The sequence below is a fragment of the Eumetopias jubatus genome, unplaced genomic scaffold (assembly GCF_037043125.1).
Source record: "Eumetopias jubatus isolate StellerSeaLion01/CBP00866 unplaced genomic scaffold, mEumJub1_p1.0 scaffold_10, whole genome shotgun sequence".
In the NCBI taxonomy this organism is placed as follows: domain Eukaryota; kingdom Metazoa; phylum Chordata; class Mammalia; order Carnivora; family Otariidae; genus Eumetopias; species Eumetopias jubatus.
The window spans coordinates 85682709-85710176 of record NW_028274816.1 but is presented as its reverse complement, the minus strand read 5'-3'; the positions used below and the strand labels follow the sequence as shown (position 1 = coordinate 85710176).

The following is a 27468-nucleotide window of genomic DNA, read 5'->3' as shown; positions in this document are numbered from 1 at the left end:
GATGCTTAGCTGCCTGAGCCCCCCGCCCCCCCGCCCTGGTCTTTCCCATGGATTTCTGGCCTGTCCAGGCAGTGTGCCCCACAGGTGCGCAGTCACAAGTCCTCTCACTGCATTTTGCTCTGGCCTCTTGGCCACTGCCCAGCCACCCGGGACACCCCATCCGCTGTGAGCCTGCTGCTCTTCCGCTAAGTGTCCTGTCGGGTGTGAAAGCTACACTGTGGGCACACTAGGCGGCAACCAGTCCGGGACTCAAGACAGCCTTGCTAGAGCCCAGAGCCCCACGGTCTAGCACCCATCAGCCCCTGCAGCCTCTCCTCCTTACCCTTCCTGCAATAAAGTGGCTCAAAAACTGTGGAACAGGTGCCCATCATTCCCCCCAGTAATTTCATCCCTAACAACCCCTGCAAACACACAAAACCCCTCTTTGCTCCTCTCCCCCACAACCAGAAGCCCTACAATAAGAATGACGTATAGACACTGGTGCGGTACAACTTAGTGGTGAAAGCATGGACTCCACAGGCAGGGCCCAAACCCCGACTCCAGCAATTACCAGTTGTGTGAATTTGGGCAAGTTACTTCATTGCTCAGTGCTTGCATTCCCTCATCCGTGAAATAGGGGTAGTGATGGTGCCCTTCACACATTAAACAAATCAATGCACGTCTAGTGCTCCAGGAGTAACATAGTAAGTGCTATGAGGCATCCACTCTGGCTATTGTTCACCTGCAGCAGGTCGCTCGCCTGCAGACCTGCACTGTTTGGAACTTCCACACTTAAAACTCCCTCTCCAGGGGCGCCTGGGTGGCTCAGTTGTTAAGTGTCTGCGTTTGGCTCGGGTCATGATCCCAGGGTCTTGGGATCGAGTCCTGCATCGGGCTCCCTGCTCAGAGGGAAGCCTGCTTCTCTCTCTCCCTCTCTCCCTGCTTGTGTTTCCTCTCTTGCTGTGTCTCTCTCTGTCAAGAAAATAAGTAAAATCTTAAAAACATAAACAAAAACAAAACTCCCTCTCCAAAGGTGCCTGGGTGGCTCAGTCATGATCTCAGCGTCCTGGGATCCAATCCCACATTGGGCTCCCTGTTCAGTGGAGAGTGTGCTTCTTCTTCTCCCTCTCCCTCGGTGCCCTCCCTCTCTCTTTTTTTTCCCCTTTTTTTTTTTTAAGATTTTATTTATTTATTCATGAGAGACAAAGAGAGAGAAGCAGAGGGAGAAGCAGGCTCGCCGCTGAGCAGGGGGCCCGAATGTGGGACTCGATCCCAGGACCCTGGGATCATGACCTGAGCCGAAGGCAGACGCTTAACCATCTGAGCCACCCAGGCGCCCCCCTCCCTCACTCTCCTAAATAAAATCTTAAAAAAACAAAAACTCCCTCTCCTAGTGTACAGGGAGAGAACCCACTCCCCCTTTTGGTATTATACAAAACAGTATCTTCAAGGGTAAGACAGAGAAACTTATGGGCCAGTTTTACAAGATATAAGTTACTGTTAAGTGAGTCCATGATTATCTGTTGAGTATGTTCTGTGAGCAGAGGCAGTGGAATACCAACCAGGCACTGTGAGGAAATTTAAAAGAAAATAAAAATAATTAAAAGAGATGTTTCCTGGGGCGCCTGGCTGGCTCAGTTGGTTAAGCGAGGGACTCTTGGTTTCCCCTCAGGTCATGATCTCAGGGTGGCGGGATGGAGCCCTGGGGTGGGATTATGGGGAGCCTGCTTTAAATGCATGCTCTCTCTCTCAAATAAATAAATAAATAAATCTAAAAAAAGAGAGACAGATGTCTCCTGCCTTGAAGAGCTTACAATCAAATTAAGGTAGGCAAACATAAACAAATGTGGCAACTTGATAATAAGCACCTGCGACCTATGGCCACATACAGACTCAATGCCACTGAGATCATCGCTAAAAGGTTGATGAGAATGGGGGGAGGCTAATGCAGAAAAGGCTTCCCGGTCTTGCAAATTTAAATTAATTTCCAAATAGGTGTAAATTCTGGCTCTGACCAGTGAGCGTTTGCCTGAAGAATAATGGTCAGAAGGGGCGGTGGCTGCTACACACCACACCCTGCTCTTCCCCCCCCCCCCCCCGGTGGAATTAAAGCCACCCAGAGGGTGGGGCTTAGGGTCTTTCGGAGCCGCCGCTCGCGGGCGCCCCCTGCCGCCCGGGCCTCCCCGCCCTCGCCCCAACTTGAAGGGCAGCGGAGCAGGACGACCTACAGTCCCCCGGGAATCGGCCGCCCCTTCTCTAATGCAACCCACCACCCAGATGACCCCTCCCCGCCCCAAGTGAAATCCGCAGAGCAATTAAGAATGCAATCCGGCCCGGCCTCCGTTTCCTCATCCGTTCCCCTCGTGAGGCCCCCTTGAACTTTCTGCGCCACCCCAGTCTCGGCCAGGGACAGTCTGTGGACTCAGTAGATAAATGGCTGTAGCTGAAGCAACCGTCCATCTTCGTTTTCTTCCAAGATCAGGCCTCCCACCCCGGGCTCTCTACTGTCCCTGGTGGCGGCCACCATCTTACCCCCACGTCCAGAGTCGCGCTGAGGATGCGGCCGCCCCCATCGGCGGTTGTTTGGACTCCATTTCCCCTGAGCCCTTTCTCAACATCGCGCGAGTTCTCGCGAGAGTGCTGAGAGGACGTGTGCGCAGGCGCGGCCCCACCTTCTTTTCGGGGCAGGCCGCGTGGCTGGGAGGCATGGCGGCTTCTGGCTGGGTCCAACGGGATGAACATTCTCGAGCCTTTGGCTGTGGTAAGGCTGGGGAGGTGGGGAAACGAGATCTTCCTTGACCCGACGCAAGTTCATTCGGCCTCCCTTGCCTCAGAGGCGGAATGGTGTCGATAAACCGGTCTCCCTCCTAGGGTGGTTGGGAAGTTTAGGGGAAATACTGGATCAAAAGACGCAGAAGGGCGCGAGTGTTGATGATTGAAGGGAGAGCGCTCAGGCCCTCCTTTGGAGTTAAAGGGCCCCTCCTGGGACGGGGAGAGGTTCTCCCAGCTTGTGCAACCTCGTGCGTCGCACAACCACCGTGTGCCCTGCGGGTCTCCGAGGCCCGCCCACGGGGCAGGATGCGGGTGGCAGGTTTTTTTTTTGTTGTTTTTTTTTTTTAAGATTTTTATTTATTTATTTATTTGAGAGAGAGAATGAGAGAGAGCGCGCACATGAGAGGGGGGAGGGTCAGAGGGAGAAGCAGACTGCCCGCTGAGCAGGGAGCCCGATGCGGGACTCGATCCCGGGACTCCAGGATCATGACCTGAGCCGAAGGCAGTCGCCCAACCAACTGAGCCACCCAGGCGCGCCGGGTGGCAATTCTTAATTCACATCAAGAGTTAACGTTCAAATCAAGTCCCTCCTAGAGTGCCTTGAGGACGGCCCTAATCAGTAGTTTTTATTTAATCCTATAGATTGTCGTAAATGGGATTGTCGATTTTGGAAAGCCATAATTCTACAACCCACCTTGTTCCAAGTTCATTTTTTCATTCCCCACAGGCTTTTCTTTGGCATCTGCGGAGACAGTGAGCAGCAGACCTGCAGGTTGAAGCTTAAAAGTGAGGAATGGATCCCTGAAATGAGTAAGGATGGGTGCCGGAAGGCCTGCTACATAGGGCCGCCTCACACTTTATTCTGGTTTTAAATTCAGCTTTATGAACACGTGGACGCATAAATCCAGTTAGGGTGAGAAAAATGGACCCAGAGTCTGGAAATGAGCAGGGCCTATGTCAGTGTGATTTGGCGCCACTAGGTGTCACTGTTTGGAATCAAAAGGGTTGCTGCACACAGGGATGGGAGGGAGACTTAGGAAATGGGTTTTGGTTGGCTGGGGTTTAGAAATATTTGTGGATGATTTAAGTTATCCTTGTCTGAAAGGACATCTTTTGTGAAGAGTTCTGATGCCTTGAGGCTCAGCCTTTTAAATACCAATTTTGAGGTAACATCTTGACATCGTTTCTGTTAGAATGAAGTATATTACCCACATTTCCCTTAGAGATTAAAGGTGTTGACTGTAGACTTTGAAAAATTCAAGTGAAAATCATCATCTTAAGATGTTGAGTGTAAGGACTTTTTTGATGAAAATTTTATAAATGGGAAGATTTTTTTTAGCTCTTTGGCAGAATTGCAGAGATTAGCGTCCCGTTAGTGCCCTTGTTAGATTTCAAGGATGTGAGCCTCCTAGGATTGTTCCTGCCCAGATAAGGGAAGGAGTGTGGAGCTCTGCTAGCCTCCTTGCCAAGCAGTCTCCCAAACTGTTAAACAATCTTAAGTGGAGTAGATATTTTCCCCTTTGCTACTGAGTAAACAAACTGAGGCTTAGAGTTAATACAGCTGTTTCTTGTGTTTTGTTTCGTTTTTAAAGATTTTATTTACTTGACAGAGACACAGCGAGAGAGGGAACACAAGCAGGGGGAGTGGGAGAGGGAGAAGCAGGAACCCTGCTGAGCAGGGAGCCCGACGCGGGGCTCGATCCCAGGACCCTGGGATCATGACCTGAGCCAAAGGCAGACGCTTAACAACTGAGCCACCCAGGTGCCCCTGTTTCTTGTTTTTTAAAGAACCATAAAAACAGGGCAAATTTTGTGAGGGTGCTATTAACCTTTTTTCAGTTTCAACTGAGCCACCCAGGTGCCCCTGTTTCTTGTTTTTTAAAGAACCATAAAAACAGGGCAAATTTTGTGAGGGTGCTATTAACCTTTTTTCAGTTTCATTGAGAAATAATTGAGTTAAAATTAGCCCAGTCGTTCTCCACTAGGGTGGAGCATGCTATTGGGATCTAACGGGTCCTGCTAAGTATCCTACAATGCACAAAACAGCCCCCACCACAAAGAACTACCCACCCAGAATGTCAGAGCTGAGATTGAAACTTGTATTAGACTAACATGAGAGATCTGGGCCCAAGTCCCGGCTCGTTAGCAAATAACCCCACCAGAGCCTAATTTCTTTTTTTTTTTTTTTTTTATGTTTTATTTATTTATTCATGAGAGTCAGAGAGAGAGAGAGAGAGGCAGAGGGAGAAGCAGGCTCCCCGCAGAGCAGGGAGCCTGATGCGGGACTCGATCCCAGGACTCTGGGATCATGACCTGAGCCGAAGGCAGATGCTTAACCATCTGAGCCACCCAGGCGCCCGAGCCTAATTTCTTTGTAAAATCAGGTTACTGCTTTCCAGACCTGGTTGTATATCCAAGGCACCTACAAAGTGTTAGAAGTACACCTCCAGCCATGGATGAGAATGACCCTCAATCGAGGCCCGAGGATTGTGTGGCCATCCCAAGAGCAGTCATATAGGAACAGTTGGATGAACTGATCTACTTGTATTACAACAAGATTATAGCACTGGCTATTTTTAAGTAGCTCTTGGGGGCAGATCTATAATCCTCTACTTAAAAAACTGCTCTAGCTCTGTGGATCATTGTGTACGCAGAGGTGAGTGAAGGAGAAATGACCTTGTGTGATGGTGCCTTCTGGCAGCGGGTTACCTTTGTACAGCTGGCCTTCAACAGGATGTCCCAAAGGAGTAACCACACATTTTACTGACACTGAAATATACACCCCATACATACTCTGCTATCGGGCACTTTGTGCCGAGGTGGACTCTGTCTTTAAAAGGGCAGGAAGTGTCAGTCAGGTCTGGGATGCTGGGTACATCTAGGCACTAGGTATCAGCAGTTTTTACCCTGAAGGAAAGTTTTAATAAAGTAGACAAGATTGAGAATTCTTGTGAGGGAAGCAAAGCAGAATTTTGTAAGGAAAAAGTGGTCTGCCTCTGCTAGAAGTGTCAGCCCGTGAGCTGGTGGATTGGCAGGAGCTGAGTTCATGATGATCTAAAGTTATCCCTGTCTGAAGGCAAAGAAGCCTTTCTGTGGAATATGGATGTCTGAAACTCAGTTCCAAAGTTTGCTTTATAGAAAATTTAGGCCAGATTTGAATGTGAGCTACTTGAGAGTTACCCGTGTATATCTTAAGCAGATTTTTCTTTTGCAGTTTTCTCCTTGCCAGGTGCAGTCTCAGCCTCGGTTTTTGAGGCTGGAAAAGGATCCTGCAGAAGCAGATGGCAGCGGTAGCGCAAAGTCCGCTGCCCTGGGCCCGAAGCGGAGACGTCTCTTTTGTATGTAAGTAGAGCCCTTCCAAATAGACCTGGATGGGATGTTTGTTTGCTGCTTCTGCCTCGGGTTTAGGATTGTGCTGGGTGGCAGGGAGATTTTAACATGGGTTTGTTTGTTGCTTTTTTTTTTTTTAAGATTTTATTTTTTGACAGAGACACAGCGAGAGAGAGAGAACACAAGCAGGGGGAGTGGGAGAGGGAGAAGCAGGAACCCTGCTGAGCAGGGAGCCCGATGCGGGGCTCGATCCCAGGACCCTGAGCCAAAGGCAGACGCTTAACAACTGAGCCATCCAGGCGCCCCTAACATGGGTTTGTTTTCTTTGCTAGATGTCTGCAGTGTGTGAGACAGAACTGACATGCTTTGCCTGAAGTAAGTGAAAGGACTCCTCCCTTGCTTGTAGTCTTTGTTTCCATCTTTCGTGTCCCTAGGAAGCCCCACAAGCCTATGATGGTTAGTTATCCCTGTCTGAACATCTCGGCTGAGGGGAAACCATCTATTCTGAGGCGTTGGGGTTTGGCTCTTTGCTCTTAAAAGTTGAGGCTTTATCAGGGATCAAACTGGACGGACTCCAGAGGGAATTGTCTACCCTGCAAAGACCCCAGTCGAGTGCATCATCCCTCTGCGGCTTGAAAACTGATGGTGTGGCTGCCCTGTCGCGCTCTAGGCCCCTTGATCGACGGTCCTGGGGTACAGGCTCTAAGAGGGGGCAGAAATGGGCAAGTAGCCCAGTTGTGGGTCATGTTCTTATTGTGGAATGAAAGAGTGCTTGTCCATATTTCAAGGAAATGAATGCACTCTTTGAAACTGACGGGAATGTCGGAAGTCTGCCAGTTGTGGCAGGACTGTGACCTATCTCTGCACCACATGGTGACATTGAGGAAAGAAGGGCTGCCATGGCACCAGCAGAGCTGTTTGGTTTCCAGGTGCTTTGTTTACAACACCAGGGAGCTCTCCTAGGGTTAGCTGAGATTGGGTCTGGACAGCATGATGGGCATGGGGCTGCTCCTGGGGTAGCCGAGGGCTGAGGGGCTGTCATGCGAACAAGAAAGTAGCCCAGTGATACTGGGCCAGGAGGGTGTCTGGCTTTGTTCCCATTTAAATGCCAGACTTAGAGTGGGCAGATGGCCCTTTTCTGTTGAAATTGGGGGGTATGTATGGGCTTTTTGTATTTAAGGTCACATAATTGTTCAGTCACCAAGGAAGCTAGATTTGGGGTGGGATTTAATCCTGAAAACTGGCCCCAGCAGCTTACAGCCTGTAAGTAAAACCAAGTAAAAGGATGTGTTTTAGCGAGTCGCGAGGTTGACTTCTTGGGTTATCGTTGCTGCAGAGTAGCTTTGACTGTACCACGGGACTCACGTAGACCTTTAGGTTTGACTTGAAAAGCTTAACCTCCAGAAAGGGGTTGAATGAGAATGTCCCCAGTGCTTCGTGGTGGTTCTTCCCTGGCCCCTTGCCAGACCCTGCTCCCTTTGCACATTAGCTCCTGAGGGCAGGCTGTGGTTTCAGGTCTTCCGGGAATCCTAGCAGCCTGCTTTGAAGCAGTCTGTGCCAGGTGGTCCCCTCAACAGCATGGGCCTGATGGTCGGTTACAATGAGCGCTGCTACGATTGCCTCTTCTTCATTCAGTTTGGCTTTCAATCTTGAGTCCCCTGCTTGACTGATCCATCAAATGACTCTCCTTTGGTCTTGCAGGTTATCTCCTCAGGACAGGCGGTGCCAGGTGGAGCAGCACGGCCTCTGTTGCTAATTGTTAATGCCTGCAAAATAATCCCCCCAAAGGGAGAATAATTGAAGAATTCTTTGGACTTTGTCTTCGAAAGGAGCCAAAGAATTTGAGTGACAGCTCATCCTGCTGGCAGCCAAATCAGGGCGTAACTAAGAAAATCCAGAATGCCGCAGTTGAGCTGATCTGGGTGTAACTGGTGCACTGGCAAGAAGGCAGTGATTGTGAACTGAAAAGGGTTAATGTGTATGTGCTGTTTTGGGGAGACTGAGCGGAAGCAGGTGCTCAGCCTAGAAAGGGGTTTCTCAGAGTGGATTTCCTGTGAAGTTAATGTATCTTGGGCTTAAATTTTGAAGCACAAATAAAAGTTTTTAAAAATGGGTTTTTGTAACATGGATTTCATGTTGAGACCCTCATCCTGGGATTTTATTCTGTGACTTAGCTAACACATTTTTATATAAATGAAGGTTTCACAGAATAGTTTTTTTTTTTTTTTTAAGAGGGGCAGAGGGAGAGAAAGTCACAAGCAGACTCCATGCTCAACGGGGGGTTCGATCTCATAACCCTGAGATCACCAGCTGAAATCCCATCGAGTTAGACACTTCTGGGCCCTGTGCTCAGCAGGGAGTCTACTTCCTCCCCCTAAGAGTGGGACACTTAACCGACTGAGCCACCGAGGTCCCCCAAGTTTCATAGGATGCAATCAGATGTTTTAGAAGTTCCCCATTAAATTGATTTTCTGCACCTCTTAACGGGTTACCACCCACAAACATAACGTTAGCACTTCTCAAATCTTAACGGATTGACAAGAGGTTCTGAAAGCTCCAGATGTGACGGGAATAAGGACAAGTAAAGTGTCCTGGGTACAAGGCGCCAGGCGGCCTGACTTAGGCTGTGCTGACTTACAGGGGCAGTTGGATTTCTTTACGAGTAAAGGTCACTATCAGATGGCAGAATGGACTGATACTTGGTACCAGGTTTCCCACATTTGATGGTGTTCTTCCCAGGCCAATAATTCTATCCAGAGAAATATACCTGGGACACTGCTGTCCTTGAGATCAAGGGACAGTTCAAAGTTGCCAAGCTAAAGGGAGAGGCCTTGGCCTCCTGCTTGCTACTCCTCTCCAGTCTAAACTGCTCACCAGCCGCAGGAGGCGGTGGTTTCAAGCAGCTGCCTCCAGCGTGAAAGCCCAGGTCTTTGATCACATACCTGAATTTCTAAAGTAGTTTGATTCCAGTGACAGTTCATCCCTCTTAAACATGCTCATAGGATCTGCCTTCTAAAACCACAGAGCCAGAGGCCAGGTACTGGGCCTTGGTGAATTAGTCAGTGGTGGTCAAAGCCACCTCAGGAAGGCTTTGGACAGTGGAGCAGATCAGACTGTCGAGCTACTTGTCCTCAGGCCAGTAAATCCCAGGGCTGAAGGGCTATATGGTGATAACTTGGTTAGCCGAGACTTACCCTTCCAATAGAGGCCCATGTGCTCTGTCTAAAAGGAAACTGCCTATTAACTAAGCCCAGATTTACTGAAACCATGATGTGAAGCTGAGAGTTCATTACCTGATTGTGTCGTCTTTCCAGTGGCCAGGTGGTAATCCATCCATTATGACAGGCCAGCAGCCCTCTGTGCAGTTGACCCCTGTCAAATTACCAGGGCTGGCCCATGGTCCTTTGAATTTGTGGCCTTTGAATTTTCTGAGTGATCTGCTTGCTAAACACTGTGGTGTATCACCCCCAGCCCCCTTCCCAACACACAGAAAAGACACAAGGGTCATCCTGTCATTTATGCAAGTACTTAGTTCAAATTACATTCTGCCTTTTGTGCTCCCACTTTATCATGGGGCAGGAGGAGGAAAGTGGTCATGTTCTCAGGTGGTTTAGGCGTGTCTATGGCTGGGGAATGTGTGAGCCTGTACTGCTGCTTGACCCTGGTCAGTGGAGATGGTGCAGTCACTGCACCGACATCCTCAGGTTCCGTACCAACTGCTGGGCTTTGAGATCTCTGCTCTGAAGTAGGTTTGCCCTTCGCTGGTGAGGGTCACAGTCTCATCTTGTGTTACCTTCGGTTTTAAAACATCCAGCAGAGCAGTCCTTTTGCCCTTCACCCAAGGTCGGGATGTCTGTCTCCAACCCAGAGGGGAGTTTTCGTGGACAAACCCAAGAACAAGATGGGGTGCCCCACAATGAACAAGCTTCAGTGAGTCACAAATCCACCTCTTAACGTCCCCTGGAGAAGAAGGGGTGGGTGGAGGGGAGCTGGAGCCCTTCTCAGAGGCTGGAAAGACCGGGGGCCGCTTAGGCCACATGAGGGGCCGGGGCCACAGGTCCCATGGCTCTGCGAGAACAAAGGGCTTGGCTACGTCAGGGTCAGCGCTGGTACAGTCGAAGGATGCCGGCCTTGTGCAGGTTCTTCCACAGGGTGGCTTCCAGGGAGAGGTCGTGGTTGACATAGAATATCAGTGGTTTCTTTATTCGCTCGAAATAGTGGTCAGAAAATTTCCAGTAGTTGCTTGTGATGAATCCATAGGCACTAACCTGGACAAGGACAGTCATTGAATTAGAATTTACTGAGCTCTGTGCAGACAGATGTGAAGTGACATGAATTGGGAAAGTCACCGTACCCCCCCACCTTCCTTAGATGCCGTGTCCAAGACAAAAATAAACAATAGCTGGAGCTCGAGCTAACGGCAGGCCCTGTGCTCCTGGCCACGTTCTCTCAGCCTCGGGATAATCTCGGGTATTATCCCCATTTCACAAGTGGGGAAGCTCGGAGAGAGAACCGGACACGTCCTCGGTCACGCGCTAGCGAGCGGCCAGGCTGGGGTTTCAAAGTCGGGTTTGCGATGCGGGATCTCCTTCGCTAAGCTCGAGGTGGAGACAAAAGCCCATTACTACTTGTGGCTCGTTCTAATGGGAGCGCAGTCGAGAGACTGCTGCCTTAAAAAAGTTGGGAAAAGGATTACGACAGCGTCATGGAGCGGCCCTTGGTCTCCAGCTCTTGTGCTGGCTTTAGTGCGCTCACTGCCTCTCCTCGAAAACTGCTTCTCAGCCTCTGCTGGGCTCCTGTGGGCAGCACCGGGAACATCTCAGGCAGTGAGTTCAAAGGTGGTGGAAGGCTAAACCTGCCGCCCAGCTCGGTTCTAGAAGGATGTCTTTATCCACTCCTTTGCGATTTTGCTTTCACAAGAACAATTTGATAACATGCGCCTTCAATACCACAAGGGTGGAGGACAGAGGTGCCTGGGCAGGTGGCTCCTGGAGGAAGGCAAGGCTGGCCCAGCACCTGTCCTGGAAAGGCCCCTGCGTAGCCCATGTGGCGGTAGCTCAGGAGTGGCACTCCCTCCTAGCCCCTTCCAGAGACCAGCTTTTGCTCCTGCAGCTGGAGAATCCCTTCCCTACAGGGGCGAGGCCGCGTCCCAGGCCCGAGGGTGACAGGCCTCCTGTAGGGGTTTGATCACGGATCAGATTAGGTTCCACCCACACCTGTCCTCTGCTGCTGTGGGCTCTTGAAAGGGAAGGCCTCTTACCTGGTCACAGGTGTGCAAAGCTGTCAGCAGCATGAGGGCCCCAGTGCTCGGCATATATAGGTTTCCAAAATTTGTGTTAATCAACTTTGATTTCAAAAACCTGGAGACGAAAAGTGGCATCAAAACTCAAGAAAGAGGCGTAGGTCTCACTCGATGGTTGTGCCCTTCGCCTTTCCAGCTACCAGTTCAGATGGCCTGGAAAACTGTTCAGAACTTCCTGGCTCTTCTAGTGCAGTCCATTCCCCATTTAGGGAAAAACCCAAATGAAGCAAACGCAAGTGTGGGTAACAGAGTGGGGTGAGAAAGACGAGCAGGCCTGTGCAGAAGCAGCCCAGGTATGATCCTTCGCTCTCCCACTCTAGAAGCGTGAACCCAGCCTGAGTCCCCTTTCCTCTCTGCAACACCCTGCCTTCACCCCTGGCCTAAGTAACCACAGTGGGTAGGGGACAGGTGGCCTATTTACCTAGCCTGAGACCTAGGTTTCTTTCTTTCCACAGACTTCGGCCCAGCAAGAATCCCTCATGAGGGACATGAGGGGCAGGGCACCCAGGTCCTGGGCCTGGAGTCACTGGTGAGGTAAGTGTGTGCACACACTCTCAGAATGCAAAAGTGAGGCCACAGTACGGTGGCCACAGGCCTGACCTCAGCCCGGATTCACATCTAAGCTTTGCCAGACAAACCGCCTAGCCTCCCTGAGCCTGTTTCTTCCTCTGTTGAGTGGGGCTGTGAGTGCCAGCACCAGGAGGCCTCCCCAGATCCACTCGCCACCCTCCACCTGCTCTCTGGGGATGCCAGCCACGGGGTGACAGCAGGGCTTCTCAGCCAGGGCACTATTGACGTTTTGGGCCAAGTAATTCTTTGTTGCGGGGGCATTGTGTGTATTGTATGATGCTCGACAGCATCCCTGTGTCTACTTGGTAGTGATGCTTACCTAGTGACAACCAGAACGTCTCCAGAGAGGGGCACGTGACACCCCCCCCACACACACGCACACATTGGAACCACTGGTAGAGGGAGGGGGCCTGAGGGGGGGCAGGCGGGGTGAGATCAGGCTGGTATTTCCAGGTTCCTCCCTCTGGTCGCCTTGGACCGCCTGTGTTTGGGCCCAATACAGGTTAGCTCTCGCTGTAGGTTACAGTGTCTGGGCCATAAAGGACCGGCAGTGATGGGCTGGTGTGCAGGGGGGCTGGAGGGAGGAGCTGTTCTTTGTGCACCGCCCCCCCCCACACACACCTACCTCTCCCTCAGGTAGCTGATGAAGTCTGGATGTAGTAGCTTGAATTTCCTGGCAGAGGCTTCTGGTCCGAAGTAGGTCTGAGGCCTAGGACCCATGAAAGAAGTGGACAGAGCGGCCCGAGCCGTCGTAGGGCAAGGGGAGGGGAAAGGCGCTAGGCCTACGGCGGTAGCGGTCCGGGCGGGGCTGGGGGTAGTAGCGGGAGAAGGGCGTGTAGAAGGTGGCCGGCAACACCGTGGGCACCACGTGTGGCTTTCCGCTCACCAGGACCTCGGTGGGCAGGGTGTAGGTGAGCGAGGAGGGGGGCGTGAACAGGGCGGGAGGGGTCGGGAAGGAGCAGTTAACCCGGGGGTGGTGGGGAGGAGGTGGGAGCAGGGGGAAGTAGAGAGAGTCCGGGATAGGAGGGGGCTCCCGGGCCGGGCAGGGGAAGGAGCAGGGGAAGCCCTGGCTCTGGGGCAGGGGTGCGGTGGGGGGCTGGAAGAAGGGGGGTTCCTTCAGGAAGCGGGGCACGTAGGGGGCGATGTAGGAGGGGATGCCCCGAATGGGTCCGATGTAGGAGGCCGAGGTGGCGGGGCTGCGGGAAGGGGACCGGGGGGTAGGCACGGGAGGAGTTTGGGAAGAGTTTCGAGAGAGGGATTTCAAGCCAGATTGGGAAGGAGACTTGGAGGTGGGTGGAGTGGGGTTTTGGGAAGATCCTCGGGGCACATGTTGGATATGAGGGCTGGGGGTCAGGGACGAAGCCCGGGAAGAGGGCTGTGAGGCGGATGGGGTGGCAGGGTGAGAGGGGGGCCGGGAGGAAGACCCCCGGGTGGGGGGTGGAGAAGGGGCTGAGCCAGCAGAGCTGGAGTAGGCCTGCTGGTTGGCAGGGGCCATATGGTTGGACCGGGACTGGGAGGGGGACTGGGTAGGGGGTGGACTGGGGGTATGGGAGGGGGAGCTCATTGGTGTTGGGGAGGCTTACGACCACCTGATCGATGTCTCTGAGCCAGCCCCCGCCAAGAGCCCAGTCCCACCCGTGTCACAAAGTCCCCCCTCACGACCAGCTGTGGTGTCACGAGTGATTGTTGGATCGTCACAAGGGGGCGGCGGTGCAGGTGGGCCAGAGTAAGCGGGCCTGGCCTCTGAGGGCTTAACCCCTAAGGACCTCAGAATTTGCTCTTTCGGGGGTGGGCGGCATGGTCCAGAAGCACTGAGATAGGAAGGCTGGTCTTCGTGGCCGCAAAGGTGGCATGGATTTCTAAGGACCTGACTCTGGGACAAGAAATTGTCTCAGCACCACAGGGAGAAGGTTCGGCTGAGGCCAGGACATGGTTCAAAAGAGCTGGACCCCGGCCTGCTGCCCGGGAAGGTGGGGGAGAAAAGACAGAGTGCCCTTTGTTCTCTCTTTGCAGGACACTGGGCCCACGTCACCTGCTCTCCGTTTCACGGGCACAGATCCTGGGAAGGTGCCCACTGGGATGAGGGCCATGGATAGCGCCCCCCCCCCCCCCGACCCGGCCCTGCTTCCAGACCCAGCGTGCTCAGCCGGCCAGCAGAGTCTGGAGTGGACGAGCGTGGCCAGGGCTGCTGGCTGGGGGGCTGGGTGGGGAAGGGGCCAGCAGCCCACAGCTGAGGAGCCAGGCCTACCTTGCTCCACTCAGAAAAGCGGCCCTTCAGGGCTACGGCCCACCCCGTCAGGCGGGCTCCTGGGGGCCAGGAGGGTCACCTGGGCTGCTCGGGGGGGTAGGAAAAAAAGAGCGTCATTCCCCAACAGTCGACTGAATTCTTCAGGATTTTCTTGCTGTCCTCACCCACTTTCCCAGCCTGACAGTGCGCCCCGCACTACCACACCCCGTACCCGCCCGGCTGCTCACCTGTCCCCTTTATCAGGGCCCTCGGGGACAGGCACACCCAGAATGGCCGATCTCAGCATCACGTAGTCCCGGATGTCAGAGGGGATGAAGATATAGTGCAGGTCCTGTCGGGGCGACAGAGACCCTGAGCCAGTCCCTCCCGGCCCCCCCCCAAACAAGACTGTGTCCAGCACCTGCTCAGCCCTCCACCCGGTCCTGCCACCTGTCCTGATGGGGGAATTTCTGCTCTCTGCCTGTCACCCCCACTCCCAGGTACCATGGTGGTTTCAATGCATGGTCACAAATCTTGTGGTAGGTGAGGCTTACTTGCCATCCCCTTGAGTGACTAACGAATAGGAGGAAGTGGAAGGGATGGCGTGTGACCTTGGAGACGAGGCTACAAAGCTCCCTGGGACCCCCTGCGCTGGGTGAAGTGAGCCGCCATGACCTGGGGACACTCTAGTAGCCTAGAGAGGCGCCATCTGGACTCTGGCCTCCTTCAAGCCTTCAAGTGCCCGTAGCCCCTGTTGATGCTGAGCCAAGACCATTGTGCTAAGCTGTTCCTGAATCCCTGACCCCCTGAAACTGTAAGATAATAAATGTTTGTCGTTTAAAGCTACCAAGTCTGGGGTAATTTATTAACTCAGTGGTAACTCATACAGGTAGTGTGGCCGGAAATAAAAGCTGCTCTGTTTTGTTCTGTCACGAGCTAAGAGAGGTCCTGCTGTGGCTACGGCACTCCTGGATTTCCTGCCCAGAGGAGGAAGCTTCTAGAAACCCGGCCCGGTCTTCTCAAGCACCACAGAGCCCTTATCCTGGAATCTCCCCTCTTTATGTGGCACCCAGACAGCTCTTGAAGGGAGGAGCAGTGTTCCCGCGACTGGGTGTGGCTGCACAAGCCGCAGGCAGTGGGCGGCCTTGAATTCTGGCTCCCCTACTCCCTGGCTGGGCACGCAGTTCCGTGCCTTTGGACTTCAGCCTCCCTCCTAGGCTGCTGTGGGATCAGGAAGGCAGCTCAGGGAAATGGGAGACAGCCCTAGCGCTAGTGTGGTCAGAGGGGCCTGGAGGTTGCTGATTTTAGCTGCGCGGTGGCCTTGGATGGATGTGCTGCCATCAGGAAACGGGCAGCTGTGCCAACCATGTTTACTGCCGGGAACAGAGGAGATGCTCAGTAAGTACCCTTCCCCTGTGCGTAGCGTGAGCTCTGGCCAGGGGGCGGGGGGAGGCAGTCCTTGCTGAAGGAAGGGCACCCAGCCTTAGTCTCCTCACCAGTAAAACGGAGCTGACATGGCATCCCGTAAAGAGCCTGGCACCCCATAAGCTTCCAGTGAGTATTAGGCTTTCATGCTCTATCCCAGAGCAGTCCCGTGCTGCCAGAAACTACGGGGTGTCCCTGCTTGCATCCCCCTCCTCAGTGGCCCCATCACATGCACCCAGGATCCTGGCACAAGCTCTCCATCTACTGGACTGGGGCCACTGTGGTTCGCCTCACAGAGGGGACTCCGGGAACAGCGGCACTGACCGTCAGTGACAGTGGCAGGCCCATCAGAAGCCTCACCTGGCCTTGTGGCACGGAGGTGAAGCCGAAGTTCCAGTAGGAGATGAGGGAGTTCTTCATTGTGTTCACAGTGAAGCCGTAGAAGGAGGTCTTGGTGCCCACATCCTTTTCGAAGCCTTTGATCACAGCACCGTTGAGTCTGGTCCAAACAGAGGTCTGTCAGCCTCCCGATGGTCACACGTGCCGTTTTTACTTCCTTCCCCGGGGTTCTGCCGCACCTGTCCCCAGGCCTCTGTGCAGACTGTGCCCCTTGCCCAAGGCAGCACCAGTGCCCCATCCAGCCCATCCCCACTCCTCCAGACCTCAAGGGATGGCCTGTGAAATGGGCACATCTGGCCCCGGCGGCTCCCTCCCTGCTGGCACGCGGCACCCACACTCCCATCTTCAGGGTCTGTCTGCCCGTCCCGACGGTGGAGCTGCCCCGGCCCATGGCCCTCCCAGAGGATGCTCCCCCAGGGGCTGGCTGGGGACTAGCTCCATTCCCAGCTCCTCTCCCACCTCCTCCCTGGCTCCTGCACCGCATACCTGAACACGTAGTCATGGGCATCGATGTTCAGACCCTGGCGGGAGCCATTCAAAATGCCTCCGTTCCCCACCACCGCACACCGGATGCACGTGGAGAGCAGCTTCCCGGAGGCGGCGAACAGCTCGGAGCTCTCTGAGCCATTCAGGAGGCTCAGGGTGGAGTTGATGGCTGTGGGGGCCAGACAGGGCAGGGCGCCCTGAGTGGGGGCTGTCCCGAGACACTTTCTGGCATGCCCCCTGCCAGAGGCCCGACACCAGCCTCATCCAAGGCACAGAGGGTCCGGGGAGAGCAAAATGTCAGTGGGGCCATGCAGGCTGAACTGGGGGGAGAGGATCTGGCTGTACCCTGTCACCTCAAGAACTCGAATAACTAGTCCTCTCAAGACCGTATGCTCCACAATAAAATAACGTGAGGCAGTTTGAAGTGGGGGGGGGGTGCTCTGGGCAGTTTCCCACAGCGGGAACCATGGGCAGGCTGTCTGAGGACCCCCAGCCCCTGTTCTCAGCCGCCTTGGGACACTGGCCCCAGGAGGTGAGCGCTGGTCAGCAGGCACATCAAGCCCCCTCCCTGATCCCCTGGTGCTTGTAGGGGCTGGTAGGTACGGCAGGAGTCACACAGCGGGGGGGGTGGGGGGGGGGCCGAGCCCTGAGACCTTTCGGGAAGGAAATGGGCAGGGGGGTGGGGTGTATGAGGGGGTCCCCATAAGGTGCTGCGTTGGCAGGCTGGCACCTGGGCCAAAAGCAGGAGGAAGGGATTCTCTGGGGCCAGAGGGCTGGGCAAGAAGCAGCCACTTCCAATTACCTTGGCGGGAGAGCCCCTGCCAGCCATAGGGGGCTTTGTGCTGGCTCAGTCTGTCCCAGAGCTCCTGAGTGAAGAGGCTCCCCGAGAGCAGCACTGGAGTGGAGAGATCGAACAGGGCACGGAAGTGGGGGTGCTTCTGGATGGCCAGATAAAGCGGGTGTTGGCAGCGCGGGCTCTGTGGGGCAGGAGATAGTGCCGAGCTCCATTAGCTGGGGGCTGTGGCTGGTGGGGACCTTCCTAGGAGCCTGCAGGCCCTGCAGGCTGGTTGGGAGGGAAGAGCTACCCTTCGCCTCCAGACTTGGTCCACCCCCAGACCTGCCAGCTGAGCTCGCTTGTGGCACAGTGGCGTGGTGGGGGTCAGAGAGCTTTCTGGATTTACCCTGCCCAGCCCTCTCTCTCCTGGATGCCACCTATCCAGGGCCTGGTGGCTCTGGCCTCTCACTCCTTCACTTCACACTTAGGGCAACTTTGGGGCGTTTTCCCACCAAGTGAGTAAGATCCGCCTGCCCTTTGGTGGAAGAATTGCAGCCGGGGCTTTGGAATCCATCAGCCTGGATCCAAATCCTAGCTCTGGCTATTCTCACTGTAAGGTTTGTAGGGGACGGGCTGCTGGAAAGATCATGAGCATTTTCGTCCAGGTGGCACCTGTACTGGGTTGACTAGTGTCCCCCCGCCCCCTTCTGTCTGCCCAGACCTCAGAATGTGAGCTTATTTGGGAATATGGTCTTTGCAGATGTAATTTATTAGGATGACGTCATACTAGTTTAGGGTGGGCCCTCATCCAATGACTGGTGTCCTTATAAAGCCACGTGTAGACAGACGCAGAGACTGGAGTGGCCTGGCCATAAGCCACAGAACCTCTGGAGCCACCAGAAACTGGAAGAGGCAAGGAAGGATTCTTCCCTGAACTTTCAGGAAGGTGGCCCTGGTGACCCCTTGATTTTGGATTCTGGGGTCCAGAACTGTGAGAAAATCAATTTCTCTTATTTTCAACCCCCCAATTTGTGCTAATTCCTTTCAGAAGCTCTAGGAAACTATACAGTACCTCTGCGCACAGGGACCTGGAGGGATGGTACTGAAGAGGGTCCCACCCCATCCGCCTGCAACCCCCAATGTCCGAATCCTGCACTGCCTCGCCCTGTGTGGGGCTACCCTTCCCACTGAAGGGGGCTCTTTGTTAAGACTGCTGGTTTGACCAATGCAGGAAGGAGCTCTGCAGTAATTTCTGCTATAACGTTACCTATGGATACCTAAAAACCACCACACTATGCAAAACGGGTGCAGTCAAAACCACCGGGCTTTTAGGAAATGGGATGAGTGGCACAACACTCAAAAGCTTTGTCAGTGATGGATGATAGGACAAACGAAGGGCCTAACAAAGCTGGAGGCACAGTCTCACACATCCTGTGGTTAAGATCTACCACATTCTACTAAACATATGGCCCTTGACCTTGGAAAAGACTTGACGTCGGCCTGTGTGAGTGGCCTTCAGGAGGGTGGCAGCTTGTGAGTTACTGTGAAGTAGTGCAAAGAGGGTTAGAGAACAATGAAGTGCGTATCTGAAGGGCGCATGTGTGTGCGTTTTGTGAATTCCTTCGAGGCTCCCTTCGGTTGGGTGCGGTTCTCTGCATTTAACCTTAGTGTTCTCAACGACAGAGTCACTCATAAGGAAACACAAAGTTTGTGTTATGCTCAAAGTGTTTCCTAAGATACCAATCTTATTGGAACAAATTCACATTTTCAAAGCAAGCATTGTAGCAGAACCAACTACTAATTTCACTACCTTTCAGTTCATCCTTGGGATGTTTTCCAGGGCCTTCTTTAAGAGGTACCAGGAGAAAACTCTTCAGTCTTTGTATTGGGGAAGGCTGTACTTCACTTGGGCAGCTGGTTTGCTCTTATCTCATGGACACAATGGCAAATTTCCTTCTTCACTGTGGCTACCAGGAAGCTCAGAGCCAGATCTATGGCCTATCCCTTATGCATGGGATAGGGAATAGGGAACGATGGGCCCACCATTCATGCACTTCTCTACATGACATTGTCTTATTCTCCTACCTTTATTTTTCGTTTGGCCATTTCTTCATTTTATTCTATTTTATATTTTTGCCTTGGTATGTGTATCCAAAAGCCACCTCGAATCCTTTTTTTTTTAAACCAGTGGGGATATGTCAGTTCGCATCAAGCAGCTCAAGGTGCACAGGGCTTTAGGAAACTTAAAAGATGACCCATAAGTACCCATAAGACGCTTGAGACTTCTCTTTAGCCTTGCAGGCCAAGTGTCCACCCCGCCTCTGTTCTCAAAACAGGGACCCCCTCACCTGGCCCAGGGCTACTTGCTCCATCTCTGAAACAGCTTAGCTGTCACTACGTTCTACAGGAAGTGGAATCTTTTCCCCCCCGCAGGCCTCAGCTAACAAGTCCCAGGTTATTCTCTTGGGCATGAACACAACTCTTAAACCCAGGACCTGATCTCTCTGTCCCTCGCTGTGTCCATCTGTAAAAGCTACAGGACAGGGTTGCCATGCGGCTTTCGTGAGAGAACATGGGTAAAGTGCTCGAGGCAGCATGATTTATGATGGAGCAGGGCCTAGAAGGTTCTCAACCCCCTGTGCAAGCACGGAGAATCTTTCCAAGGTTGGCTTGTTTACTCCATGGAGAGCAGTTTAAAAATGTGTGAATTTTATAGTAAGAAGGCATTTTATAGTAAGAAGGCACCTGGCCGGCTCAGTCTGTAGGGCATGTGCCTCTTGATCCCGGGGTCGTTGAATTCAAGCCCCATGGTGAGTGTAGATTACTTAAAAATAAAATCTTTTTTTTTTTTTAAAGAATTTACCTATTTATTTGACACAGAGAGAGACAGCGAGAGAGGGAACACAAGCAGGGGGAGTGGGAGAGGGAGAAGCAGGCTTCCCGCCGAGCAGAGAGCCCGACGCGGGACTCGATCCCAGGGCCCCGGGATCATGACCTGAGCTGAAGGCAGACGCTTAACGACTGAGCCACCCAGGCGCCCCTTTAAAAATAAAATCTTAAGTGGTGTATGAAAGGAGAGAAGGTTAGCACTCCCCTTGACAAGAATGGAAGAGGCCCTCGGGCCTGACAACACACATACGGTTAAGGCATTGCCACCTACTTCGTGGCATCTAACCAGGGGAAGAATGAAGGGGAGTAAGTCGGAGGGGGAGACGAACCATGAGAGGCGATGGACTCTGAAAAACAAACTGAGGGTTCTAGAGGGGAGGGGGTGGGGGGATGGGTTCGCCTGGTGATGGGTATTAAAGAGGGCACGTTCTGCGTGGAGCACCGGGTGTTATGCACAAACAATGAATCATGGAACACTGCATCAAAAACTAATGAGGTAATGTATGGTGATTAACATAACAATAAAAAATAAAGAAAAATAAAATCTTAAAAAAAATGTATTTTGAGTAGATTGCCAAATTCACAGGCCTTTTAAAGGTAAGACTTCCAGGCTCTTGGGTGGCTCAGTCGTTAAGCGTCTGCCTTTGGCTCGGGTCATGATCCCGGGGTCCTGGGATCGAGCACCGCATCGGGCTCCCTGCTCCGCGGGAAGCCTGCTTCTCCCTCTCCCACTCCCCCTGCTTGTGCTCCTGCTCTTGCTATCTCGCTGTCAAATAAATAAATAATCTTAAAAAAAAAAAAAAAAAGGTAAGACTTCCTAAGAACTATTCTCCCGGCTACACCCCTTCTCTGCTCCTGGGGTGCAGGGAACCCTGGTGGCCAGGCCTGGCTGGCTGCTCAGCTTGACGTGTAATGTTTAGAGGGTCCAGAGAGCTCCCGCCCAACAGTCTCATGAGAATGTTCTCATTTGCTCTTTGTCCCCTCCTCCCCGTTAACTTTTGAAGATGCTCGAAACTGCCAGAAGAGTCGACCATTGTACCTTTCTTGTTCCAGCATTTGATGCCTTGCGTCCAAAGAATGCTCGAGATGATGTGGCGTTCCTGGGGGAGAAGCAGAAGTAAATCGGGGTCGGACCTGCCCTTCGGAACCTTCTGATTCTAGCTCCAGGGGCTGACAAAGCCCGTCAGAGTCAAGATGGCATTCGTTTGATCTTGCCAGGCTCTGATTTTTGCCCACGTCTCCCTCTTTAGGAACAAAAATATTGTCACATTAGTATGTTTTGCTCAGCCTTCTAAACCCAGAAATCCAAGAAATCCCATGGCAAGCGGCAGAAATGTGGAGTTTACAGAACCCTGAGATCTGGTTCAAGGATGAAAACATACAGTAGGCACGCTTGCCAGCCCCCTGCCGCCATCTGAGGGAGCTCCCTGCCAAGGCCCCAGAGGGGCTGGTCCCAGATGACGTGGTCCCCCTTCCCCTTGGGGTGGGTTGTCCTGCTGTTGTTCCTGGCTCCTGCCCTGCGGCTCCCTGTGGAGGCCAGGGGTCTGAAGCCTCACTCCCTAGGTTTGTATCCCGTGATCTAGGGAAGTGACTTCTCAGAGCCTCAGTGTCTGTGTCTGGACCGCAGATACAATCAAGTGATTAATTATCATTATTAATCATATCACATCTCCAGTTGTTGGAAGTGTTCACACAGAGACTCAAGATGATCTCATACAAAAAGTGTCCTCTAAATGGTAGCTATTGTTACCTAAAGGAAGAAGGGAAAGACCTTGTTGTGACAACCTCTATGACAGTGTCCCTTCGGGAGGGAGGGAAGGGGTTGATGTTACTCTCCACCCCTACTCCCACCTGCCAGGCGGCCCCTGCATCAGGGGAGAGAGCAAACAGAAGGACTAGGGGCCTTTGCCTATTCAAAAGGGTGTCAGGCTTCTCCTAGATTCCTGTCGCCCCCGCCCTGCCCCCCCGCCAGTCACAAGGAAGCAGGTGGGGAGGATTTTGGCTCAGGAGGCAGTTTGCAAGGAAACAAAGGTCTCTTGTTACTTTTTTTTTTTTGCTTCTGACGTGCTGAGCCAGTTGGGCCACAAGGGAGCATGCGACCTGCCTCCCTTCAGGTTTCCAGAGGACCTGCAGGGGCGGCCGGGGAAGAGCAGGGATGATTCCTTCCCCCATCCCTCTTTCCCCCTCGGATGGCCACCTGTCCCCCCCCACCACCACCATCCTATAGTTCCTCTCCTCAGCATAACAGGACCCCCTTTGAAGAGGAACTGGGACCCCAGTACTCAGCCTCAGGGCCGGCGAGAATCCCCAGGGAGCTTTTGAAAAACACCTTGCGCCCAGGGCCTCACCCCTGTAGTTCTGGTCTGACTGGTCTAGGCCTCCTCCCCAGGTGATTCTAGCGTGAGCCAGGTTTGAGAACCGGATGAGGGAGCTGCTGGCCAGGGCAGCTTGGAGACCGGAGGGATAGAGTTGCAGGGGAGGGGCTAGAGAGCCCCCCGCCCCAGCTCTGTTTTGCTCTCCTGAACACCCCAGCCTCAGGGAGGCCTGCTCATCTCCAGAGCACCCCTCCGTGCTCAGTGACTTCTCCCAGCCCTCCTTGGGAATCCCAGGGCTTCTAGACACACCTGCCTGCAGAGCCTGGAAGGGGCGGGCAAGGGAGCCAGCCCATCTATGCCCCTCCCAGAAGTTTCACCGGCCTGAGGAGAAATAAAGACCTTGTACAGTAGGCCTCCCCTCCCCTTGGGTAAGCTCCAAGCCCCGCAGTGGATGAAACTGTGGATAGTACCGAACCCTGCACAGGCTATGTTTTTTCCTCTACATACATACGAATGATAAAGTTTAATTTATAAATGAGGCACAGTAAGAGATTAACAACCATAACTGATAATAAAATAGGACGATCGTAACAATATAACGTGAGTGTGGTCTCTGTAAATATCTTACTCGGTAAATATCACCCTTCTTGTGACAGTGGGAGATGACAAAATAGGCCAGGTGAAGAGACGGGGCGGGGGGGAGTGGTGACCACATTGTTGACTACCATTAGGCTCCTACTGACCTCTGCCTCTATGCCAGGAGGAGGCTGATCTGCTCCCAGACCTGGCATGACTGGGGGTGACTGAAACCAGGGAAAGCCAAACTGCAGGTAAGGAGGTACCACCACGGCGCCATTTCTCATGAAAAGAAATCTACTCGGGAGCCTGGGTGGCTCAGTTCGTTAAGTGACTGCCTTCGGCTCAGGTCATGATCCTGGAGTCCCGGGATCGAGTCCCGCGTCGGGCTCCCTGCTCAGCGGGGAGTCTGCTCCTCCCTCTGACTCCCCCCTCTCGTGCTCTATCTCATTCTCTCAAATAAGTAAATAAAATCTTTAAAAAAAAAAAAGAAATCTACTCAATTTCGATCCTATGCTTAGGAATTCTGGGACTTCGGATGTTCTTTCTTTTACAAGATAATGTTGACAACAGATACTGGCAGCTAACTGGTAGCCTATATCTACCCTCACCACTGCCCCCTCCCCCACCAGTAAAAAAGATTTACTTATTTATTTTTACAAGTCTAGATATCCCAATGCCTGGAAACTCCTGACCCAGATTCTTCTGCCATGGGTAAATTCCTGGGCTGGGTTCCATTCTCTAGCCTGCAATGAGAGCCCTCAGGTGCGGTTAAGACCAGGTCCCAACACCGCACCCCTCATCCCTCCCGGGGGCTCTCCAGGTAGCCAGGCCATCTGCTTTCCCACCCCAGGTGGGGGGTGGTGGGGGGCGGTCACACAGCCTGCTCCCAGTTGCTCCAGACAGTCCAGTTTCCCACCTCTCCGGGCACTAAACACCCACCTCCTACAGTGAGGCCCTCCCAGCCAACCCCCTGGGTTCAGCTACATCGCAAACATTAGGGGAACAGCAAGAAAACGGAAAAGTTCTTGGCTTGTACTAGCTTTTTTAAAAGATGAAAGACCTTTAAAAGCTTTGCTGAGACATAATGGATGTTCAACAACCTCATATTTAAAGTTTATTAGATACTTTCAAAGGATGTTGAAATGTGTTTCAAAACAGCTTTACATAAAATTCACAAAGGACTCTCTTTCTTAACACCCTCAAACTTTCAGTCGCTCACCTCACGCAATTTCTGACTACAAGGGGATGAAGTAATTCCAGGCACCAGCTGCTAGAACACCCTTTGTTCTAGAGGGACTGGGCTCATAATGAGTTGCAGGTGTTTCGTATTGTTTTGTACCTTTAGATGCCTTATGACCACGTTTCCCCGAGAAGAGGTAACTAACTTTCCTTTCATCCCGTTATGCCTGGAGCAAGGTTTGGTGAGGGGCGCGCAGGTGGGAAAGTGCTCTGAACGAAGAGCGCGGCCCCGAGGCCGGTGGGCGAGCCTGTGGGGGCCCTCGCGGCCTCCCAAATCCAGACTCCCGTACAGCTCGATCCGCCTCCCCGACGGAAAACTAAATTCTTTGGAGGCTTCCTCAGTAACTGGCACCATCACCTCCCAAACACAGGCTCGTAGGTTTATCCTCGCGGAGCACAAATGCAAGGAAGGTGCGCTGGGCGAGCGGGAGGGAGGGGAGCCCGGAGGAGGCTCGAGAAGGGGAACTTGGATGAAGCCCAGGATCTGCCCCTGTTCCCCGGGGGAGTCCGCCGCTTAGCGGGATCGCGCCCAGATGGCGCTTTATCCAAATAAACAGAGCAAACAGCGCGTGGGCAAGAGCCGGGCGCCGGGCGCGGGGAGGGCGCAGGGAGGGCGCAGACCGAGCGAGCTGGAAAGGCGACCCGCCGCAGTCGAGCCGAGGATCCCGGCAAAGTTGGAACAGGGAGTCTCGGGTCCCTCCCCCAAAAGTAGAGTCAGAGAAATGTGACGTTAGGGAGGGAGCGTTCCTGATAAAAACGGGGCTGTTTTTATCTGACTCAGACGACCCAGCCAAATCTGGACAATAGAAAAAGTGTTTCGAATCACGGCCAGAGGGAATGAACCCACAAGGCTTTGGGAAGCGAGTGGCCGGTGCGCAAGGGGCGAGGTCCCTCTCGGACTCCCGCAGAGGCTGTGGCCCGGGCAGCGCAGGTTGGTCGCCCGGGTGGAGGCTCTGGGGACAAAGGGCCAAGGCCCGAGTCCCTGCTGCGAGCCACCCCAGGGAGACCAACGCGGCGGGTGGACGGAGGGGCCCGGGCTAGGCGCCCCGCGCGTCCCCTGAGCCACCCCATGGTCGGACCGCGCCGCAGCCCCTACCTGGCTCCAGACCGGGGCCCCGGGTACGGCCCCACTGCCGAGGAGTACAGAGTGAAGAGAATCCCCGAGCAGGCAGCCGCGAGCAGGAGCAGAAGCCAGAAGAGCTGGCCGCGCAGGAGCCCCATGCAGCCCTGGCCCGCGGGCGCCCTCGGGCGCCCGGTCCGCCGCCGTTCCGGGCGGAGGGGAGCGGCCCGGATGGGGGGAGGCCGCCCTGCCCCACCGGTCCTGCCCTCCAGCCCCCGCGGCGCCTCCCCGCCCTGCCGCTCCGCTCCTGCCCGGGCTCGCCGCACCCTCGGGGGCCGCGTTGGCGGGTCTCGGGGGCCGGCGTGTCGCCCCCCGGCTCGTGGAGCTGCCCGCGCCCCTCCCGCGCTGCTCTCCGCCCCGGGCACTTGGGCGAGCCGGGGGTTTGGGCGGGGCGCTGTCCCGCTGCGGTCAAGGGCAGGCGCGCGCGGGCCGGGGGGCCCGCGAGGGGGGCGGGGCGCCGGGAGACGCCGCCACCTGCCGGGTGGGCCGCGCACTGCTGGCTCCCGGCCCGGCACCCGCGGCTTCCGCAAGACTGACGCCGGGAAAGCCGCGGCAGGGAGGCTCCCCTCGGAAGGACCCTCAGGACCTGTCGGTCTGGCCCCGGCACCTCGGTTCCTTCCAGAAGTGCGGGAGAAATGAGGGGGCCTGTTCTCGGGGCGGGGAGGATGGAGGAGCGGACCCTGGGTTGGAGGTGGAAGGGGCGGGGTAGGTAGGGCTCCCGCCGGGGTGGATTGGCTGGAGGAAGCTCCTGAGCCAGGAACTGTCCTGGGCCGCCAGGGCCTCTGGTGTAACCGGGTAGGGCGTCACCTAGAAGGGCAGGGCAGCTTTGCACCCCCCTCCCCCCCCTTGAAACAGAGCCCTCCGCAGGAGTGAGCAGTAGGTGGGACGGTATATTCTCCAGCAGGCAATCCAGGGTCTTAGACCTCCGAAGCCTGTGAAATACCCCAGCCCCCAGCTGTCAGGAACTTCAAGGATGAAAGGGACCCCGTCCCTTCCAGGAATGTTCTGCCCTCACCTGTCCTTCACGTATGGGAGCAAGGCTGGGTGCAGCCACAGGCATCTGTCCCACTGCAAGAGTTCCCGAGAAGCTGGGGCCTGCGCCTCTGGGCAGGAATGGGTCATTCAGGCTCACCTCCTCCTATGTGGGCCAAGTCAGGGGGAGTCACAGGAGGGCACTCACAATGGGACGGTTCTTCCCTTCACTCCAAGACTGCCCTCAGGGTGAGATGCACCTTGCTACCCTCTTGACCGGCACCACTTTAAAATCAATGGCTTCAAGTCTTTCATTTCCACCTTTGTGGGTTTTAGTCCTCAAAATCCTTGTAGATGTCAGTTATCCCTCGATCAGCACCTTATCCCCTTTCTTCAGTGGTTAATAAGATGTCAGACCCTCTCTCTGAGCCTGTGAATCCCTCGCCCACCCTTGCTCTCACCAAATGTCTCTCCTACTTCATAGAGAAAAAGGGAATCACTATTAATTTCTCCTCCTCTTCTTCCTTCTTCTTTCAGTCTTTTCAAATTTACTGAGACTTGTTCTGTGGCCTAATGTGTGATCTATCCTGGAGAATGTTCCATGTGCACTTGAAAAGAATGTGTATTCCACTGTTTCTGGATGGAATATTCTGTATATATCTGTGAGGACCATCTGGTCTAAAGTGTCATTCAATGCCAACTATTCATTTCTTCAACTTTCCATCTTTAAACCCATAAACTTGACACCCACCACAGCCCAGCCTCCACCTGTCTGGACTCCAGCCTTAAGGTGTGTGTGTGGGGGGGGGGTTCTCCTCCTGTGTGGGAGTTGGCCCCCCACCTCCTGTGTTAATGACTCCAGTCTACCTCCTATGCCTTTAATACCTCAGACCAAGGCCTCCCATCTGCCCACCCAGGGTTCTTACTCCTCACCTACAACCTCACCCAGCTTCCCTCTCTCTGCCCCTGCGTGCCTCCCGGCACGTCAGCCCTGAAGCTTTCTTTCCCGTCCAGGCAGGAAAGATGATGACCCCTGGGGGTCATCATCTGAGCTACTCTCTCATCATAACCCCGATTCCCCTGTGTTCC

The 27468-nt window shown here is 54.0% G+C and overlaps 1 protein-coding gene, 1 long non-coding RNA gene and 2 other non-coding genes across 6 annotated transcripts; 3 read left to right on the top strand and 1 right to left on the bottom strand.

Moving 5' to 3' along the window:
• The first annotated feature begins 2661 nt into the window (after window positions 1-2661).
• On the top strand, window positions 2662-15026 carry LOC114216105 (uncharacterized). The gene is made up of 6 exons (XR_003610704.2): window positions 2662-2740; window positions 3479-3561; window positions 5966-6093; window positions 6414-6456; window positions 7783-11917; window positions 13967-15026. It is a non-coding gene; the product is annotated as an uncharacterized LOC114216105 (long non-coding RNA).
• Window positions 5790-5869, top strand: LOC114216342 (small nucleolar RNA R38). Its single transcript, XR_003610764.1, has one exon. It is a non-coding gene; the product is annotated as a small nucleolar RNA R38 (small nucleolar RNA).
• Window positions 9584-25584, bottom strand: ST6GALNAC2 (ST6 N-acetylgalactosaminide alpha-2,6-sialyltransferase 2). 3 transcript variants are annotated; one of them, XM_028112425.2, is made up of 9 exons: window positions 25384-25584; window positions 21194-21254; window positions 17293-17467; window positions 16491-16659; window positions 15966-16104; window positions 14429-14532; window positions 12579-12761; window positions 11342-11441; window positions 9584-10349 (listed from the first exon to the last, which is right to left on the bottom strand). In XM_028112425.2, the coding sequence occupies exons 1-9, from the start codon at window positions 25506-25508 to the stop codon at window positions 10182-10184; spliced, it is 1224 nt and encodes a 407-aa protein (XP_027968226.1). In that variant the 5' UTR covers window positions 25509-25584; the 3' UTR covers window positions 9584-10181. The 3 variants fall into 3 exon arrangements, with proteins under 3 accessions (XP_027968226.1, XP_027968227.1, XP_027968228.1); XM_028112426.2 differs by having other exon boundaries at window positions 12579-12662; window positions 25384-25582; XM_028112427.2 differs by lacking the exon at window positions 12579-12761 and having other exon boundaries at window positions 25384-25583.
• On the top strand, window positions 20326-20451 carry LOC114216344 (U6atac minor spliceosomal RNA). Its single transcript, XR_003610766.1, has one exon. It is a non-coding gene; the product is annotated as a U6atac minor spliceosomal RNA (small nuclear RNA).
• Window positions 25585-27468: the final 1884 nt, after the last annotated feature.